General features: G+C 44.3%; 1 protein-coding gene across 1 annotated transcript in view; it reads left to right on the forward strand.

The window, feature by feature from the left end:
• The window catches only part of LOC134932100 (tetratricopeptide repeat protein 24-like), a 270,982-nt gene that overhangs the window by 172,708 nt on the left and 78,747 nt on the right, over positions 1 to 19,527 (forward strand). Inside the window, exon 8 of the mRNA XM_063926170.1 lies at positions 12,660 to 13,031. Coding sequence (XP_063782240.1) covers positions 12,660 to 13,031 — 372 coding nt within the window. The remainder of the gene's footprint in view (positions 1 to 12,659; positions 13,032 to 19,527) is intronic.

The raw sequence follows: 19,527 nt of genomic DNA on the forward strand, positions 1-19,527 counted from the left end.
GCCAGTATAATTGACAGTTTTATTTAAAGCTATCTTACTGTGCTATATCTTTAAATTATTATGGCATAGCCAGGGATGGCGACAGAGATCTTGGGGCCCGGTACACTGATATCTCTGGGGCCCCCCTCAAGCACACTTGGCCTCAAACTCCTACAAAAACATCCCTGCATACACACACATATACTTTATGTGTATATATATATATATATATATATATATATATATATATATATATATATATATATATATATATATATATATATATAGACTGCTGGAGGGCTCGGCACTCGCTTGTAGGTGAAAGATACTTGCTGTGGTGCCATCCAGGGATATTGTAATCCAGAACAAGAGCTTGGTGGCAGCGGCACTCAGCAGACTGGTTAAAGGTGAATATTAGCCTTTATTTAGGTCCTACGCCGTTTCGGGGATCACCCCGTCTTAAGGGACAAACAGTACATACAAAGGTACAAAACAATACCACTTATATACCATCTAACATGTGCTCATAATAGGTAATGTTGCTCACCTGTCCGGCGCTGCCGTTCCCGCCGCGTCCAGCCGCAGTGTAAGCGGGTCTCAAAGTGATGACGTCAGCGGTCAGCGCCGGGCCGGGAGAACCAATCAAGGAGTCAGTAAGGCCGTTGCTAAGCGACTCCTATATACAATAACAATGTAATGCATGTTACTACTACAAATCCGTGCAAATTAAAAGCTCCTAACGAGCAAAACACTGACTACCTAACCACAAACTAATATACAAATTTAAAAACAAAGGAGTTCATTACCACTGGTTGTTAATTACTATTCAAGGTCTTAATACATATTATTACTACAATAGCCCTAGCTATATATAGAGCTATCTGCAGACTTATATTTAAACATTATTCATAATATTGTTAATAAAGCTTACACTAGATAATAATATGTCAGCCTCTATTGAACGCTAGCCCCTTCAGATCAATAGTAAAATACTAAAAAACACAATTATGAAAAGTATGTAAATGATGGTTATAGAAAACACTGGAGCCCCAAACTTTTGTTCAAACCACCTGGAGATATCGTATTCAGAACATGGATCCAACGACTTTCTCTCTGCATTAAAATCTTATTACGATCACCCGCTCTATGTAATGGGGGTACATGATCTATGATGATGGCTCGTATGCTCGCTATATTATGTTTAGCCGTCAAACAATGGCGAGCCACTGGCTGTTTACTCATTCCTTTTTCCTTAGCTTGCTTAATGGCACTTCTGTGGAGGGCCATCCGCTCTCGGAATTGGCGCTGCGTCTTACCGACGTAGGCCAACCTGCAGGGACATTTCAACATGTATATGACATGGGTGGTCGTACAGGTCACCCGATGTTGGATTTTAAATGGTTTGTCTGTATGAGGATGGTAAAAATTAGGGCCTGTTAGTAAGGTATTACACGTGGAACAGCCCAGGCAGCGGAAACATCCCACCTTGGGACGTAAAAAGTGGGTTTGCTGCTGCTTTGTGAGAGAAAAGACATCCAATTTCACAACTCTATCACCTATATTAGAACCCCTGGTATAACTTGGTAATACCCTGGAGTCCAGTAAGGCTGGTAGTGCTTTATCTGTGTTAACTATAGGCCAGAGTTTTTTAACCTGTTTGGTAATGGCTGTAGTGGCTGCTGTAAATTTATTCACCCACGAAATTATCTGTCCCGGCTGTTGTTCATCGGCCAAACTAGACCGATTCAACAATGAATCTCTGGAGAGATTCATCACTTTCTTCTTACTGGCCAATAGATCCTGATGTGGATCCTGACCATCTGGTCAATAGAGGATTCTACCAATTGTGGATCTGATATGATCCGTCTTGCTCTCAAAAACTGTGATTGTGGCAAACCTTTACGTAATGGAAGAGGATGTGAACTAGCATGATGTAAAATAGAATTTCGATCAGTGGGTTTAATGTACAGAGCTGTTTGTAATTGGCCTTCTTGTATTGATATAAAGACATCCAGAAAATGAATTTCTAGGTGTGACATCTGATAAGTGAATTTCACCGGACTCACAGTGTCATTATGCTCCTTTAATAGATTCTCTAACTGTTCCTGTGGTCCCTGCCAAAAAATAAGGAGATCATCTATGTACCTCTTATAGAAGTACATAGATGAAGAGTACGGGGAGCCAAAGAGTATGTTCTCTATCAAGTACATGAAGGTGTTGGCGTTTGATGGGGCCACAGGGGACCCCATCGCACAACCAAGTATCTGCAGGTAAATGCGACCATTAAAGGTAAAATAGTTGCGCGTCAACACTAGTGTTAATAATTTCAGGAAGAAGTCTACCGCTGGACCAAGATAAATAGGATTATCAGTGATCAAGCGTCGGACTGCCTCCACACCTGCATCATGCTTATTATCAGGCTATTCCGTCATACCTTAAAGATACAACATCACTGTTGGTATGTTTACAATCATTGGGTACATTACCAGAGGGTCTTACCCTGTGCAGCACGGATGTGACCAGCCTCTACACCTACATCCCGCATGATGCAGGTGTGGAGGCAGTCCGACGCTTGATCACTGATAATCCTGTTTATCTTGGTCCAGCGGTAGACTTCTTCCTGAAATTATTAACACTAGTGTTGACGCGCAACTATTTTACCTTTAATGGTCGCATTTACCTGCAGATACTTGGTTGTGCGATGGGGTCCCCTGTGGCCCCATCGTACGCCTACGCCTTTATGTACTTGATAGAGAACACACTCTTTGGCTCCACGTACTCTTCATTCATGTACTTCTATAAGAGGTACATAGATGATCTCCTTATTTTTTGGCAGGGACCACAGGAACAGTTAGAGAATCTATTAAAGGAGCATAATGACACTGTGAGTCCGGTGAAATTCACTTATCAGATGTCACACCTAGAATACATTTTCTGGATGTCATTATATCAATACAGGAAGGCCAATTACAAACAGCTCTGTACATTAAACCCACTGATCGAAATTCTATTTTACATCATGCTAGTTCACATCCTCTTCCATTACGTAAAGGTTTGCCACAATCACAGTTTTTGAGAGCGAGACGGATCATATCAGATCCACAATTGGTAGAATCCTCTATTGACCAGATGGTCTGTAAATTTGAACAACGAGGATATCCACGTCAGGATCTATTGGCCAGTAAGAACAAAGTGATGAATCTCTCCAGAGATTCATTGTTGAATCGGTCTAGTTTGGCCGATGAACAACAGCAGGGACGGATAATTTCGTGGGTGAATAAATTTACAGCAGCCACTACAGCCATTACCAAACAGGTTAAAAAACTCTGGCCTATAGTTAACACAGATAAAGCACTACCAGCCTTACTGGACTCCAGTGTATTACCAAGTTATACCAGGGGTTCTAATATAGGTGATAGAGTTGTGAAATTGGATGTCTTTTCTCTCACAAAGCAGCAGCAAACCCACTTTTTACGTCCCAAGGTGGGATGTTTCCGCTGCCTGGGCTGTTCCACGTGTAATACCTTACTAACAGGCCCTAATTTTTACCATCCTCATACAGACAAACCATTTAAAATCCAACATCGGGTGACCTGTACGACCACCCATGTCATATACATGTTGAAATGTCCCTGCGGGTTGGCCTACGTCGGTAAGACGCAGCGCCAATTCCGAGAGCGGATGGCCCTCCACAGAAGTGCCATTAAGCAAGCTAAGGAAAAAGGAATGAGTGAACAGCCAGTGGCTCGCCATTGTTTGACGGCTAAACATAATATAGCGAGCATACAAGCCATCATCATAGATCATGTACCCCCATTACATAGAGCGGGTGATCGTAATAAGATTTTAATGCAGAGAGAAAGTCGTTGGATCCATGTTCTGAATACGATATCTCCAGGTGGTTTGAACAAAAGTTTGGGGCTCCAGTGTTTTCTATAACCATCATTTACATACTTTTCATAATTGTGTTTTTTAGTATTTTACTATTGATCTGAAGGGGCTAGCGTTCAATAGAGGTTGACATATTATTATCTAGTGTAAGCTTTATTAACAATATTATGAATAATGTTTAAATATAAGTCTGCAGATAGCTCTATATATAGCTAGGGCTATTGTAGTAATAATATGTATTAAGACCTTGAATAGTAATTAACAACCAGTGGTAATGAACTCCTTTGTTTTTAAATTTGTATATTAGTATGTGGTTAGGTAGTCAGTGTTTTGCTCGTTAGGAGCTTTTAATTTGCACGGATTTGTAGTAGTAACATGCATTACGTTGTTATTGTATATAGGAGTCGCTTAGAAACGGCCTCACTGACTCCTTGATTGGTTCTCCTGGCCCGGCGCTGACCGCTGACGTCATCACTTTGAGACCCGCTTACACTGTGGCTGGACGTGGCGGGAACGGCAGCGCCAGACAGGTGAGCAACATTACCTATTATGAGCACATGTTAGATGGTATATAAGTGGTATTGTTTTGCACCTTTGTATGTACTGTTTGTCCCTTAAGATGGGGTGATCCCCGAAACGGCGTAGGACCGAAACAAAGGCTATTATTTACCTTTAACCAGTCTGCTGAGTGCCGCTGCCACCAAGCTCATATATATATATATATATATATATATATGTATATATATTGTACTGTGTGTATGTGTATACTGTATATATTAAAATTATTATTATTCTTTATATGGTGCTACATGGGATCCGCAGCGCCCATTACACAGTACATAATCAAATGAGCAAACAAGAAAACAGCACTTACAGTACAAGACATATAGGACAGGTATAGAAAACCTGGGGTTAGGTGCCATCAAAGGGAGTATGGAGTATAAGACAGTGTAAGTAAGAAAAGGAAAGGCACATGAGGAAAGAAGTCCCTGCTCTTGTGAGCTTACAATCTAAAAGGTGAGGGGCTAACAGACCGGAGTGACACAGAAGGGGTAGACAGTGAGCATAGACAAGAGAGTTAGGAGGAGGGTTGGCTGGGTTTGGTGAAGAAGTGGGTCTTGAGAGCCCGTCTGAAGTTTTGTAGAGAGGTGGAGAGTATGATGGAAAGAGGTAGAGCATTCCAGAGATAGGGAGCAGCATGTGCAAAATCTTGTATGTAGGAGTGGGAGGAGGTAATCAGTTGGCAGGAGAGACGGTGTGCATTAGCAGAGCGAAGAGGACAGGTGGGAATGTAAAGAGAGATAAGGTCAGAGATGTAAGAGGGAGAGTGAGTGTGAGAAGCTTGAATTGGATTCTGAATGGGAAGGGTAGCCAGTGAAGGTCGTGCAAGAGAGGGGATGTGGATGTAGTACGTTTGGTGAGGAAGATGAGAGGGAGGAGTCAAAGATTACTCCAAGACATCGCACTTGGGGGCTAGAGGAGATAGTTGTGCCATCAATGGATAATGACATTTTGGGAGGTGAGGTGATGCGGGAGGGAGGGAAGATGATCAGCTCAGTCTTAGACATGTTAAGTTTAAGAAAGCTCTGGGACATCCAGGAGGAGATAGCTAAGAGACAGTTGGAGATATGAGTGAGGAGAGCAGGGGAGAGGTCAGGGGAGGAAAGGTAGATTTGAGTATGGTCAGCGTAAAGATGATATTTTAAGTCAAAAGAGCTAATGAGCGCACCTAATGAGGATGTGTAGAGAGACAAAAGGAGAGGCCCAAGAACAGAATCTTGGGGGACACCTACTGGTAGAGGAAGTGGTGGGGGAGGTGGAGTCATGAGAGGAGACAGAGAAGGAACGGTTAGAAAGGTAGGAGGACATCCAGAAGAGAGCAGTATCACGCAAACCAAGGGAGTAAAGGATTTGCAGGAGGAGAGGGTGGTCTACAGTGTCAAAAGCAGCAGAGAGGTCAAGGAGAATAAGCAGAGAGTAGTGGCTGCTGGATTTAGCAGCAAGGGGTCATTGCAGACTTTTGTGAGGGCAGTTTCAGTGGAGTGCTGAGGACGGAAACCAGACTGGAAAGGGTGAAGCAGTGAGTGGGAAGAAAGAAAGACAGTGAGGCGGTTGTAGACAATAAGCTCAAGGAGTTTGGAGGAAAAAGGGAGAAGAAAGATGGGTCGGTAGTTGGAGAGATTGGTTAGATCAGGGATAGGTTTTTTAAGAATAGGGGAGACAAGTGCATGCTTGAAAGCAGAAGGGACAGTGCCTGATGAGAGTGAGAGATTGAGTAGATGGGAACAGGCAGAAGAAGAGAGGAAGCGGAGAAGGCAGGAGGGAATAGGGTCAAGTGGGGAGATGGAGGGGGGTGAGGACCGGATGAGGACCATGATTTCCTCTCCAGATACAGGGAAGAAAAATGTCAGAGTTGGTAGGAGGGAAGGAAAGGGGGGGGGGGGGGTTGAGAAATGGAGGAGGAGGGTTGCTCAGGTTCTGGTGGGATGTTATGTCCTGATGAATGGAGTCAATTTTGGATGTGAAGTAGGTGGCAAAGTCAAGAGCAGAAAGTGAAGAGGGGAGTTGAGGTGGGGGTGGGCAGAGGAGCGAGTTGACAGTGGTAAAGAGGCGCCTGGGGTTTGAGGATTTGGAGGGGATGAGGTAAGATTGTTTAGAGAAGGTAAGGGTGGTAAAGTAGGATGAGAGCATAAATTTGTAGTGGGGGAAGTCGGCCTTATTGCATGATCTCCTCCACTGTCGCTTAGCGGTACGTGAGCATTTTTGCAGATATCTGGTGCATTTGGTGTGCGAGGGTGAATAGTGGTTGGTGGGGTGACAGAGTCAAGACCAGAGGTAAGGGATGCATTGTAAAGGAAAGTAGCTTGTTCAGGGCAGGAAAGAGAGAGATAGTGAGGATAGATAGATAGATAGATAGATAGATAGATAGATAGATAGATAGATAGATAGATAGATAGATAGATAGATACACATACATACATACATACATATATATATATATATATATATATATATATATAGATATATATATATTACCTCTTCCTGACTTTCCCTCATCCTTCCCTCATCATCCGTATGATCTCCGTCACTATTGCCACATCCTGCAGGTACGGAGCACATAGCAAGCAGAAACATCATGGATATGGTGGCCAATCCTGGGTTCGTAATCTGCGAGATCCCCGCCTAAAATTGGCCGGTATTCAATCCCGGGATTGGAGTTTTCAATACCAGAATTTCAGGATTGGCCACTACCTTACTTTTTTCTATGCCAGGCAGCGTTGAGCATCCTATGGCGGACCTGGCCCGGCTGTGTGCCCTGCGTAGTGTGACGTGAAGTCAGAGGTCACGCTGCGCAGCCAGGCACCTGCCAGTCTGACCTCTCTCCGCCGCCCTGCACTGCCCTGCATCTCACCTCCTCTCCTCACAGAGTAGGGTGAGTTATCTGGGCAGGGCTGGGGGGTGAAGCCACTGAAAAAAAAAAAAAAAACAATCCCGGTTATCCTGGAATTGACAATTTTTCAATTCCAATTCCCGAGATTGTAAAAAAAGGCCCAGGATTTGCCACCCTAATCAGGGATGACGCACAGTGGCTTGCCTCATTTTTAAATCCCTGATTTTTGGGGCAACTCTGGACTCGCGGGGTGTGGTACAGGTGTCCCCTTTGACCCCCCTCCTCTGCTGTCGCCAGGCCTAGTCATAGCCTGTATGATTTTGGGGTGTCTCTGACAGCAAGCCTCTCCCACTTGCAGAATAACACCTAGATGTCACTGGAGGTTCAAATGTTTACAGGGCAGTATACTGTAGTATGAACAGAAAAAAGTATTATGTACTTAGCAGAAAAAAGCTTCTCCAGCAATTTTACCTGTTTATTTCCTTTTTATTTTTTATGTACATAATTTTTCATTTATTTCTCTATGTGGCCTGCTTAGTTTGTGGGGGATATAGGGGGTAATTCAGAGTTGATCGCAGATGTGCTAAATTTACTCTGAAATGCGGGGGGGGGGGGGGGGTCACCCAGCACTGGGCTAGGCCGCCCTGCATGTCAGACCCTGCCCCACACACACACACGCAGTTATAAAATCATTGCATGTCCCCCCCCCACATACACACACACACAGGTATAAAAGCATTGCATGGTGGCGATGCTTTTGTACCTGGCTAGTCGCTTTCTACCTGTGCAGCTCCTGTGCTCCGGGCATGCCTCCGCTGTCTGGACCGTGCCCCGCCAATGGCGCTCTAACGGGGCCGCTGCAGCGATTTATTTATTTATTTATTAACAGTTTCTTATATAGCGCAGCATATTCCGTTGCGCTTTACAATTAGAACAACAGTAATAGAACAAAACTGGGTAAAAACAGACAGAGGTAGGAAGGCCCTGCTCGCAAGCTTACAATCTATAGGGAAATAGGCATAGATACACAAGGATTGATGCTACCTATTGCATAATGGTCCACCAGATTGCTAGGTTCTTAATGGGTTGTATGATGATACCCCACAAAGTTATCCAAGTGTTAGGAGGGTGTGAGACTAAAGAAAGACAAGATATGTGATGTTATGAATACTCTACAGAGGATGTAATTAGATAGGGAAGCACTGAAGGTTATGTGGGTGGGTCTGGAATTTGATAGGCTTGTCTGAAGAGGTGAGTTTTCAGGGAACATTTAAAGGTTTGGAGACTAGAGGCGAGTCTTACTGTGCGTGGGAGGGCATTCCACAGAGTGGGTGAAGCCCGGATAAAGTCCTGTAATTTTGAGTGTGAACAAGTAATGCGTGTGGATGAGAGACGTAGGTCTTGTGCAGAGCGGAGAGGTCGGGTAGGGAGATATTTTGAGATGAGTGAAGAGATGTATGTTGGTGCAGTTTGGTTAATAGCCTTGTATGTGAGTAAAAGTATTTTATATTTAATACGGTAGAATACCGGTAACCAATGGAGGGACTGACAGAGCGGATCTGCAGACGATGAACGTCTGGCAAGGAAGATTAGCCTCGCAGCTGCATTCAAAATGGATTGTAGTGGTGAGAGCTTATGTTTGGGAAGACCGGTCAGGAGACTATTACAATAATCAATGCGGGAGATAATGAGAGCATGGATTAGAGTTTTTGCTGTGTCTTGTGTAAGATAAGGGCGTATTTTGGATATGTTTCTTAGATGTATGTAACATGATCTTGAGACAGATTGAATGTGGGTAACAAAGGACAGTTCAGAGTCAAGAATGACACCTAGGCAGCGAGCTTGTGGGGTAGGGGTGATTGCAGAGTTCTCAACAGTGATAGAGATATCAGGTTGGAAACTACTATTGGCCGGTGGAAATATAATTAATTCTGTTTTGGAAATATTAAGTTTGAGGTGGCGAGATGTCATCCAAGATGAAATGGCAGAAAGGCATTCAGTGACACGACCCAATACAGATGGTGACAAATCAGGGGAGGATAGGTAGATTTGAGTATCATCCGCATACAGATGGTACTGAAATCCGAAAGAGTTGATTAGTTTGCCAAGAGATGTGGTATAGATAGAGAAAAGCAGAGGACCTAGGACTGAGCCTTGCGGTACTCCAACTGAGAGAGGTAGCGAAGGAGAGGTGGAATCAGAGAAACGAACACTGAAGGAGCGATTAGATAGGTAGGATGAGAACCAAGAAAGGGCTGTGTCCTGAATACCTAGGGATTGTAGTGTTTGTATGAGAAGAGAGTGGTCAACAGTGTCAAAAGCGATGCAGTCTGAATTAACCCCATAGTACCAAAAGTTGACACTGAGTATGTGGATACCAGACTATCAACATGGTCTGAATGTTAACATGGATGGGATATCGACAGGTGAAATATCAACATTCACAATATCGACACTTGGGTATGGATCACAGGGTCAACCCTAATTAGGTTGACAGTTATTAGGTCGACCGCTATAGGTCAACATTGCAAAGGTCGACCTGATGAAAAAGTCGACATGTGAAAGATCAACATGGTCAAAAGGTCGACCACTATTGGTTGACATGACACCTGGTCAACACAAATAAGGTTGACACAGCATTTTTTTTGTGTCGTTTTCACTGTCACAGCACATGGAACCCCAATTAGTATACTGCGCTTTGCTCGCCATGTAAGAGCAAAATGCCTCGCTGCAGTCAGCACAGGTTACTGTTCGCAATCGTAGTCCACATGGATGGTTAAGTATGAAAAAGTTGAAAACAAAAACGCGGTGTCAACAATATGTGTCGACCATTTGTCCCTGATGACCTTTTGTAACTGTCGACCATAAGCACTGTCAACCTTTTACATGTCACTAATGCATGTTGACCATTAGTTGTTGACCTATTGAATGTCCACCTAATTAACGTCAACCTATCATCCGGATATTATCAACACTAATAATATGCTGACAGTCAGCATGTATACAATGTAGTTTTATATAAGTTTATCAACCTTAACGCTAACCACAGCCTAATCTCTAAAGTTGTTTGTCAATATTAAAACAATGCCAGCATTCTGTCAGTGTTGATATTATACCTTTGTGATGACTTTTTTTACAGCAGTAACAGTGCAGTAAATATTCTCTCTCTCTGTATCAAGAATCCTTCCTGTCTGTATGTGATTTAAAACTAACCATCCTCTGGAGCGCTCTTAAAGTGATGCATTTACTTAAGGGATAAGTCATTTATACATACTGCATATTTCAATTTAGCTTTACATACCTCCCAGTTTCTGTGAGTCTATGTACCAGGGCCATAACTAGGTGTGTGCGAAGGGGGCACCGCACATAGCGCTGCAGGGTAGGGGGCGCTGTTGGCGGCACTTGTCAATTATCTGTTTTAACTACTTTCACTTGCAGATTCCACCCTTTTTGAAGTCCAGCATCTCCTGCCCTCCCCCGTCTCCTACCCTGACCCAGGGCCGTAACTAGCAGTGTGCTAGCGGTGCCTTGCCCACATTGCAAATGCACTGTGGGTGCAATACCGCCAGCAGTACCCGCACGACCGCGCTCCTGCCGCTATCAATCAAGCACCCATGACAAGCCTGTCCTCTGCCTGGCCGGCCGCCCACCAGCCCGCCTACCTTCCAATCTGCTTGCCCGCCCGCCCCTGCCGGAAAGTGAGGAAGGGCCCAGGTCCTGCTGGCTGCCAGCTACTGCTCAAAGCAGCAGAACAATAAAGTTTATTTGTGGCGTATCACATCATGGCACGCTTCTAGAGGAGAGAGGTGCCTTGGAAGCACCGGAGGAGCAAGCAGCCCCTTTCAGGAGAAAACGGAAGTCCGGGTAATTAAGTTTGCCCCCTCTGCGGCTCTACCTGGTGCAGTAGGTCTACCTGGTGCAATGTATAAAAAGAAAGGGGGTTCTACCTGGTGCAGTAGGTCTACCTGGTGCAATGTATAAAACGAGAGGGGGTTCTACCTGGTGCAGTAGGTCTACCTGGTGCAATGCATAAAAAGAAAGGTGCTCTACCTGGTGCAATGTATAAAAGGAAATGGGGCTCTACCTGGTGCAGTATGTAGAAGGGGGTGCTACCTGGCACAGTGTATAAAACGGGGCTCTAACTGGTGCAATCTGTAAAAGGTGGCTCTACCTGCCGTAATGTATAAAAGGAGACTCTACCTGCTGTAATATATAAAATGGAGCTCTACCTGCCATACAGTTTAAAAGATGGCTCTACCTGCCGTAATGTGTAAAAGGGGGCTCTACCTGGCATAAATGTGTGATAGGGGCTCTACCTGGAATAATGTGTTAAAATGGGGCTCTACCTGGCATATTGTATGATGGGCTCTACCTGGCATAATGTGTGACAGTGGTTCTGCCACGCATAATGTGTAAAAGGTGCTCTACCTGGTGTAATGTGTGTAAGTGGTACTACTGTGCACCGTAATTTGAATAATAGAGACTACAGTACAGCGTAATATGAATTGGTATTATTTTGTGGCCACTCCCCTTCCCAAAAAGCCACGCCCCTTCATTTTTTACGTGTGCCTACGGCGCACTGGCCCTGTTCTACATATGAGGGGAGGGGGGGCGCCGATGCTGTTTCTTGCACACAGCGCTAAAATGTCTAGTTACGGCACTGCTATGTACTAATGTGTTTTTCATTCTCTGCTCTTACGGCTATCACAGAGTGCTGAAGAGAAGAGGAAGAGACAAAAAAAAAACAACAACAGGTAGTATTGGGCACAACATCTAGTTAGTAAATAAAGCTTCAACCGCGTGTATGCACTGTATAAAGGGCTTCAGAGTGCGATCGCTGTTGTAGCAGCAATCGCCTCTGAATTAGGCCCATTGTTCTGCCATGCGCCTAATAGGATTTTTGTACAAACACAGGAAAACCTGGTTCCCTCTATCAGAGAACCACTGCTGGAAAAGCTTTCCAGAGAAATGATCCGTTGCTTTGTTATTAAACAGGATGAAACATTATTCATATCTATATTGCATAATTTGCTTCCAAAACTTTCTTGAATCACGGCACCCTAGAGTATCAGCATTTTTTCACGGCACCCCTAGACCAAGTTTCTTATTTAGAAATTCAACAAAACAATATAAAATTGTTATAATCCTGAGGTTCAGTTATGTGGTGGTGCTTCTGTTTATTTTGTAATTGGCAGTCACCACCACTGGTTTGGTCTATCACATTGACCATAAATAATTTTTAATTTGGTACTGGGCAATCAACCTTTGCCACCCCTGCAGTTGCCTTACGGCACCCAGTTTGGGAACCCCTGCTATAGTGGCTATGTACTAGAACAAACTGTTACATTTTACAAATGAATACACAACTCATTAATACTAATCCCCTTGTATTCTGCAGTTTATCCAGTGACATCACAGCTACCGACAGCTCAGATAATGATGAAGAACCAAGACACAGGCTCAGAGGTCACTTGTTGGATTCAAAACTGAAACACTTTAAAACTTGGGAGAATGACATTTCAGAGAATGATGACACACACCAGCATGGACGGCAGGCAAAGGCTTCAATATCTGAATGTAACAAACGTCCAACAGAGGATGAAGATCAATTCAAGCACAAAAACACAGATCTGCTGACACCATTTAAAAGTGCTGAAATTGATACGAAAGATACATCAAAAAATATGGAAACATCCAAAGAAGAGTCCCGAGTTGAAAGAAATATTTCAAAACCTAAAACAAGTGGAAGTAATGACCAAAAGGGACAAAGGTACAAAATAATATAGATTAAATATTGTGCCTAAATCAGATGTAGTTGGAGGAGTCATCACTGCTTCCTTGGCTGTCACCGCCCCCCTCCCTGCCCCCAAATGGCAGCAGACTGTCAATCACTGAATCCGGGTCCGACGCATGCGCAAAGTATTGAATATCTGTATTTTGCGCTGTGTGCCATGGAGAGGCATCACTGGTACTGGTGACACCTGGTGCAGCACCCCCCTTGTGGCCGAAAAGAGGCAAGGCCTATCACAAAGGGGGTGTGGAATTCCGGCTAATCCAATGCAGTGGGCGTGGCCAAGCTAGGAAGGGACATGGCTTCGCAGATAGCCCCCCGATTTTGTCACTCCCGGAGGCAGGCCCAGCATCCACGGAGATGCTGGCTGCCCCCGGAGACTGTCCTGTATACAGTGTCGGCTCCTCCGCTATGACAGGAGTCGGGAGCTACAGGAGAATGTTACTCTGCAGCACCTGGCTTCTCTCTCTGTGGAGAAGCCAGCATTTTGGTGTCACCCCCTACTGACACCAGTGGTGCCATGAGATCTGAATTAGGCCTCTTGTGAGGTTTCCAGATGCCAATGTTTCATATCCAAAAGCATTTAACAAAGTTTTTAGATCTTTATCGAACTATAAATTTGGGGTTAAATCTTTATATAGAAAAGAAGGAGCTAACTCTAATGAGCTAAAATCAAAGGAACATTATTTGATGGAAGCGTTGCCGAATTAAGATAAAATTCAAAAACTGTCAGTCAAATGTAGATGGTAATAGAACATTTTAAAAATCCAGGGAATTCATGTATGTTCCTCCATTGGTGTTGATAGAAATTTCACCCAAAAGTTATGCATAGTAGAAATTAGGCCAGTTTGCCAGGCTTTGTGAGCAGTACAGAAATAGCATTTCATCCTATGGAGTGAGATTGTTGCATAACGATAGGGTCTAATACAATAGTTAATGCTAACCATTACACCATTAATATTGCCCCAGTTGTTCCAGTATAATAGACAAAGATCCCTAAGACCCATGCCCCTTTTACCAAAAGAATAATAAACCCACACAACTTAACATTTTAAGGGGATGATTCAATTAGATGCGATATTCGCAATGTTTCATTTTGTAGCAGCACATTGTGACCAGCAACATCAAAGTGAGCAGGAAAACTATACAGTGGATATGTGCACAGCTGAGCATTGATTTGAATTGCCCCCTATTTGACTAATAGGCTTACCTAAACCCCTTGCACAAAGTTAACAACATACACAGTCAGAGCAAAGTCATTACAGTTCCAAGAACATGTACCCTGTGATTCAAATGATGAGACAATTGCATTGCGTTCAAAGATTGAAAAATTAAAATTTTAATTCATGTGCTACAGTTGTTACAAGATAGGTCACAAGGCAATTTATTGCAAGCAAAAGAGTGTGAACCCTATACAAAGCAAGAATTGCAACAGCAGCGATGAGGCTGGTCTAATAGGCCCTACACACTGGCCGATTTTCGGAAAGATATGAACGATCTCGTTCATAAATGAACGAGAACTCGTTCATATCTTTCAGTGTGGAGACTCCAGCGATGAACGATGCGCGTCCCCGCGCTCGTTCATCGCTGGTCTCCCGTCGGCTGTGCATGCAGGCCAATATGGACGATCTCGTCCATATTTGCCTGCACTTCAATGCAGCCGCGTGACGGGGGGAGTGAAGAAACTTCACTCCCCCCGTCACTGCCCCCCCGCCGCCGGGTCGCTCGTCGGCCGTATCGGCCGTCGGGCACCTCGGCGGCACATCGCCAAGTGAGTAGGGCCCTTAAGTGTTACAAATAGCCAGGGAAAATATGCACAGTGTATTGATTCAGGCGCAACAAGGCATTTCAGCTGCAAAAAGGAATGGTTCATCACGTTAACTAAACGTGACACCTGCACACATCATTCCCAGCAGTTTACACTTTTGCACATTGCATCTTCTAAACTTTTTCTGCCTCTCTGTACTTTGCAGAGTACTTTCACTTTTCAACTTAAAAGCACAAAAAATGAAGAGAGGAGGCATGCATCTTTATGTATACTGGGAGACTATCCAAATACAGCAATGTAATGCCAAGGTATTTTCTGGCATAACTCAGGCATGATCTAGTAACCATGTCAAATAAATTCCAATTTGAAAGCATAATGTTGAAAGCAAATTTTTAAGCTAAAATTCAATTGGATCACAGCTAACAAAATTTCTGTCTTAATACTACCATATTTCAAGATTCTTTTTAAATTATATATCAAATACATATGGTACATGCAGTAAAATAGGCCCAAGATTTGAGCTAGCTTAGTAATGCTTATTTCAAAGTGAATAAAATATTTGTTTTTATGTTATAAATGACTGCTGCTCATCTGAATAATTCAGGAAGATTGTGATTAAAGCAAACTGAGTTCTGAATGCAGTATGATATAAAATATGCAAACAATACTACTGCAAATATAGGCAAATATTTGTTTTAGATGAGATGCTAAATTAGATTTTATGTGTCCTGTTTAATCAAATCTAAAGCTACCACTCACTTTGGAATCAGTAACAGTTACATGGAAAATTGCATGTAGGCTATGCAATCAATAAAGGCTGTGTCAATTAGAGATGAGCGGGTTCGGTTCCTCGGAATCCGAACCCGCCCGAACTTCAGCTTTTTTTACACGGATCCGAGCGACTCGGATCTTCCCGCCTTGCTCGGTTAACCCGAGCGCGCCCGAACGTCATCATGACGCTGTCGGATTCTCGCGAGGCTCGGATTCTATCGCGAGACTCGGATTCTATATAAGGAGCCGCGCGTCGCCGCCATTTTACACGTGCATTGAGATTGATAGTGAGAGGACGTGGCTGGCGTCCTCTCCGTTTAGAGAAGAAATAGATAGGAGAGTGAGAGTGAGACAGTGACACTTCATTTACTGGAGCTTAGGAGGAGTACTCAGACAGAGAGTGCAGAATTTTGCTGATAGTATTAGTTAGTTATACTAGTGACTGACCAGTGACCACCAGTGCAGTTTTATATTATTTAATATAATCCGTTCTCTGCCTGAAAAAACGATACACAGTGACTCAGTCACATACCATATCTGTGCTCAGCCCAGTGTGCTGCAGCTGCTGCATCATCTATGTATAATATCTGACTGTGCTCACACAGCTTAATTGTGGGGGAGACTGGGGAGCAGTTAGGTTATAGCAGGAGCCAGGAGTACATATTATTAAAATTAAACAGTGCACACTTTTTTTCTGCAGGAGTGCCACTGCCAGTGTGACTGACCAGTGACCTGACCACCAGTATATAGTATACTATATTGTATTGTGAATGTCTGCCTGTAAAAGTTAAACACACGTCGTGTGACTTGTGTGGTGTTTTTTTATTCTATAAAATAAAAAACTCATTCTGCTGACAGACAGTGTCCAGCAGGTCCGTCATTATATAATATATACCTGTCCGGCTGCAGTAGTGATATATATATATATTTTTTATATCATTATTTATCATCCAGTCGCAGCAGACACAGTACGGTAGTTCACGGCTGTAGCTACCTCTGTGTCGGCACTCGGCAGTCCATCCATAATTGTATACCACCTACCCGTGGTTTTTTTTTTCTTTCTTCTTTATACATACTACATCTCATTATCATCCAGTCTATATTAGCAGCAGACACAGTACAGTACGGTAGTCCACGGCTGTAGCTACCTCTGTGTCGGCACTCGGCAGTCCGTCCATAATTGTATACCACCTACCCGTGGTTTTTTTTTTCTTTCTTCTTTATACATACTACATCTCATTATCAACCAGTCTATATTAGCAGCAGACACAGTACGGTAGTCCACGGCTGTAGCTACCTCTGTGTCGGCACTCGGCAGTCCATCCATAATTGTATACCACCTACCCGTGGTTTTTTTTTTCTTTCTTCTTTATACATACTACATCTCATTATCATCCAGTCTATATTAGCAGCAGACACAGTACAGTACGGTAGTCCACGGCTGTAGCTACCTCTGTGTCGGCACTCGGCAGTCCATCCATAATTGTATACTAGTATCCATCCATCTCCATTGTTTACCTGAGGTGCCTTTTAGTTGTGCCTATTAAAATATGGAGAACAAAAATGTTGAGGTTCCAAAATTAGGGAAAGATCAAGATCCACTTCCACCTCGTGCTGAAGCTGCTGCCACTAGTCATGGCCGAGACGATGAAATGCCAGCAACGTCGTCTGACAAGGCCGATGCCCAATGGCATAGTACAGAGCATGTCAAATCCAAAACACCAAATATCAGTAAAAAAAGGACTCCAAAACCTAAAATAAAATTGTCGGAGGAGAAGCGTAAACTTGCCAATATGCCATTTACCACACGGAGTGGCAAGGAACGGCTGAGGCCCTGGCCTATGTTCATGGCTAGTGGTTCAGCTTCACATGAGGATGGAGGCACTCAGCCTCTCGCTAGAAAAATGAAAAGACTCAAGCTGGCAAAAGCAGTAGCACCGCAAAGAACTGTGCGTTCTTCGAAATTCCAAATCCACAAGGAGAGTCCAATTGTGTCGGTTGCGATGCCTGACCTTCCCAACACTGGACGTGAAGAGCATGCGCCTTCCACCATTTGCACGCCCCCTGCAAGTGCTGGAAGGAGCACCCGCAGTCCAGTTCCTGATAGTCAGATTGAAGATGTCAGTGTTGAAGTACACCAGGATGAGGAGGATATGGGTGTTGCTGGCGCTGGGGTGGAAATTGACCAGGAGGATTCTGATGGTGAGGTGGTTTGTTTAAGTCAGGCACCCGGGGAGACACCTGTTGTCCGTGGGAGGAATATGGCCGTTGACATGCCTGGTGAAAATACCAAAAAAATCAGCTCTTTGGTGTGGAAGTATTTCACCAGAAATGCGGACAACATTTGTCAAGCCGTGTGTTCCCTTTGTCAAGCTGTAATAAGTAGGGGTAAGGACGTTAACCACCTCGGAACATCCTCCCTTATACGTCACCTGCAGCGCATTCATAATAAGTCAGTGACAAGTTCAAAAACTTTGGCCGACAGCGGAAGCAGTCCACTGACCAGTAAATCCCTTCCTCTTGTAACCAAGCTCACGCAAACCACCCCACCAACTCCCTCAGTGTCAATTTCCTCCTTCCCCAGGAATGCCAATAGTCCTGCAGGCCATGTCACTGGCAATTTTGACGAGTCCTCTCCTGCCTGGGATTCCTCCGATGCATCCTTGCGTGTAACGCCTACTGCTGCTGGCGCTGCTGTTGTTGCTGCTGGGAGTCGATGGTCATCCCAGAGGGGAAGTCGTAAGCCCACTTGTACTACTTCCAGTAAGCAATTGACTGTCCAACAGTCCTTTGCGAGGAAGATGAAATATCACAGCAGTCATCCTGCTGCAAAGCGGATAACTGAGGCCTTGACAACTATGTTGGTGTTAGACGTGCGTCCGGTATCCGCCGTTAGTTCACAGGGAACTAGACAATTTATTGAGGCAGTGTGCCCCCGTTACCAAATACCATCTAGGTTCCACTTCTCTAGGCAGGCGATACCGAGAATGTACACGGACGTCAGAAAAAGACTCACCAGTGTCCTAAAAAATGCAGTTGTACCCAATGTCCACTTAACCACGGACATGTGGACAAGTGGAGCAGGGCAGGGTCAGGACTATATGACTGTGACAGCCCACTGAGTAGATGTATGGACTCCCGCCGCAAGAACAGCAGCGGCGGCACCAGTAGCAGCATCTCGCAAACGCCAACTCTTTCCTAGGCAGGCTACGCTTTGTATCACCGCTTTCCAGAATACGCACACAGCTGAAAACCTCTTACGGCAACTGAGGAAGATCATCGCGGAATGGCTTACCCCAATTGGACTCTCCTGTGGATTTGTGGCATCGGACAACGCCAGCAATATTGTGTGTGCATTAAATATGGGCAAATTCCAGCACGTCCCATGTTTTGCACATACCTTGAATTTGGTGGTGCAGAATTTTTTAAAAAACGACAGGGGCGTGCAAGAGATGCTGTCGGTGGCCAGAAGAATTGCGGGACACTTTCGGCATACAGGCACCACGTACAGAAGACTGGAGCACCACCAAAAACTACTGAACCTGCCCTGCCATCATCTGAAGCAAGAAGTGGTAACGAGGTGGAATTCAACCCTCTATATGCTTCAGAGGTTGGAGGAGCAGCAAAAGGCCATTCAAGCCTATACAATTGAGCACGATATAGGAGGTGGAATGCACCTGTCTCAAGTGCAGTGGAGAATGATTTCAACGTTGTGCAAGGTTCTGATGCCCTTTGAACTTGCCACACGTGAAGTCAGTTCAGACACTGCCAGCCTGAGTCAGGTCATTCCCCTCATCAGGCTTTTGCAGAAGAAGCTGGAGACATTGAAGGAGGAGCTAACACGGAGCGATTCCGCTAGGCATGTGGGACTTGTGGATGGAGCCCTTAATTCGCTTAACAAGGATTCACGGGTGGTCAATCTGTTGAAATCAGAGC

Source organism: Pseudophryne corroboree, chromosome 6 (assembly GCF_028390025.1).
Source record: "Pseudophryne corroboree isolate aPseCor3 chromosome 6, aPseCor3.hap2, whole genome shotgun sequence".
NCBI lineage: Eukaryota > Metazoa > Chordata > Amphibia > Anura > Myobatrachidae > Pseudophryne > Pseudophryne corroboree.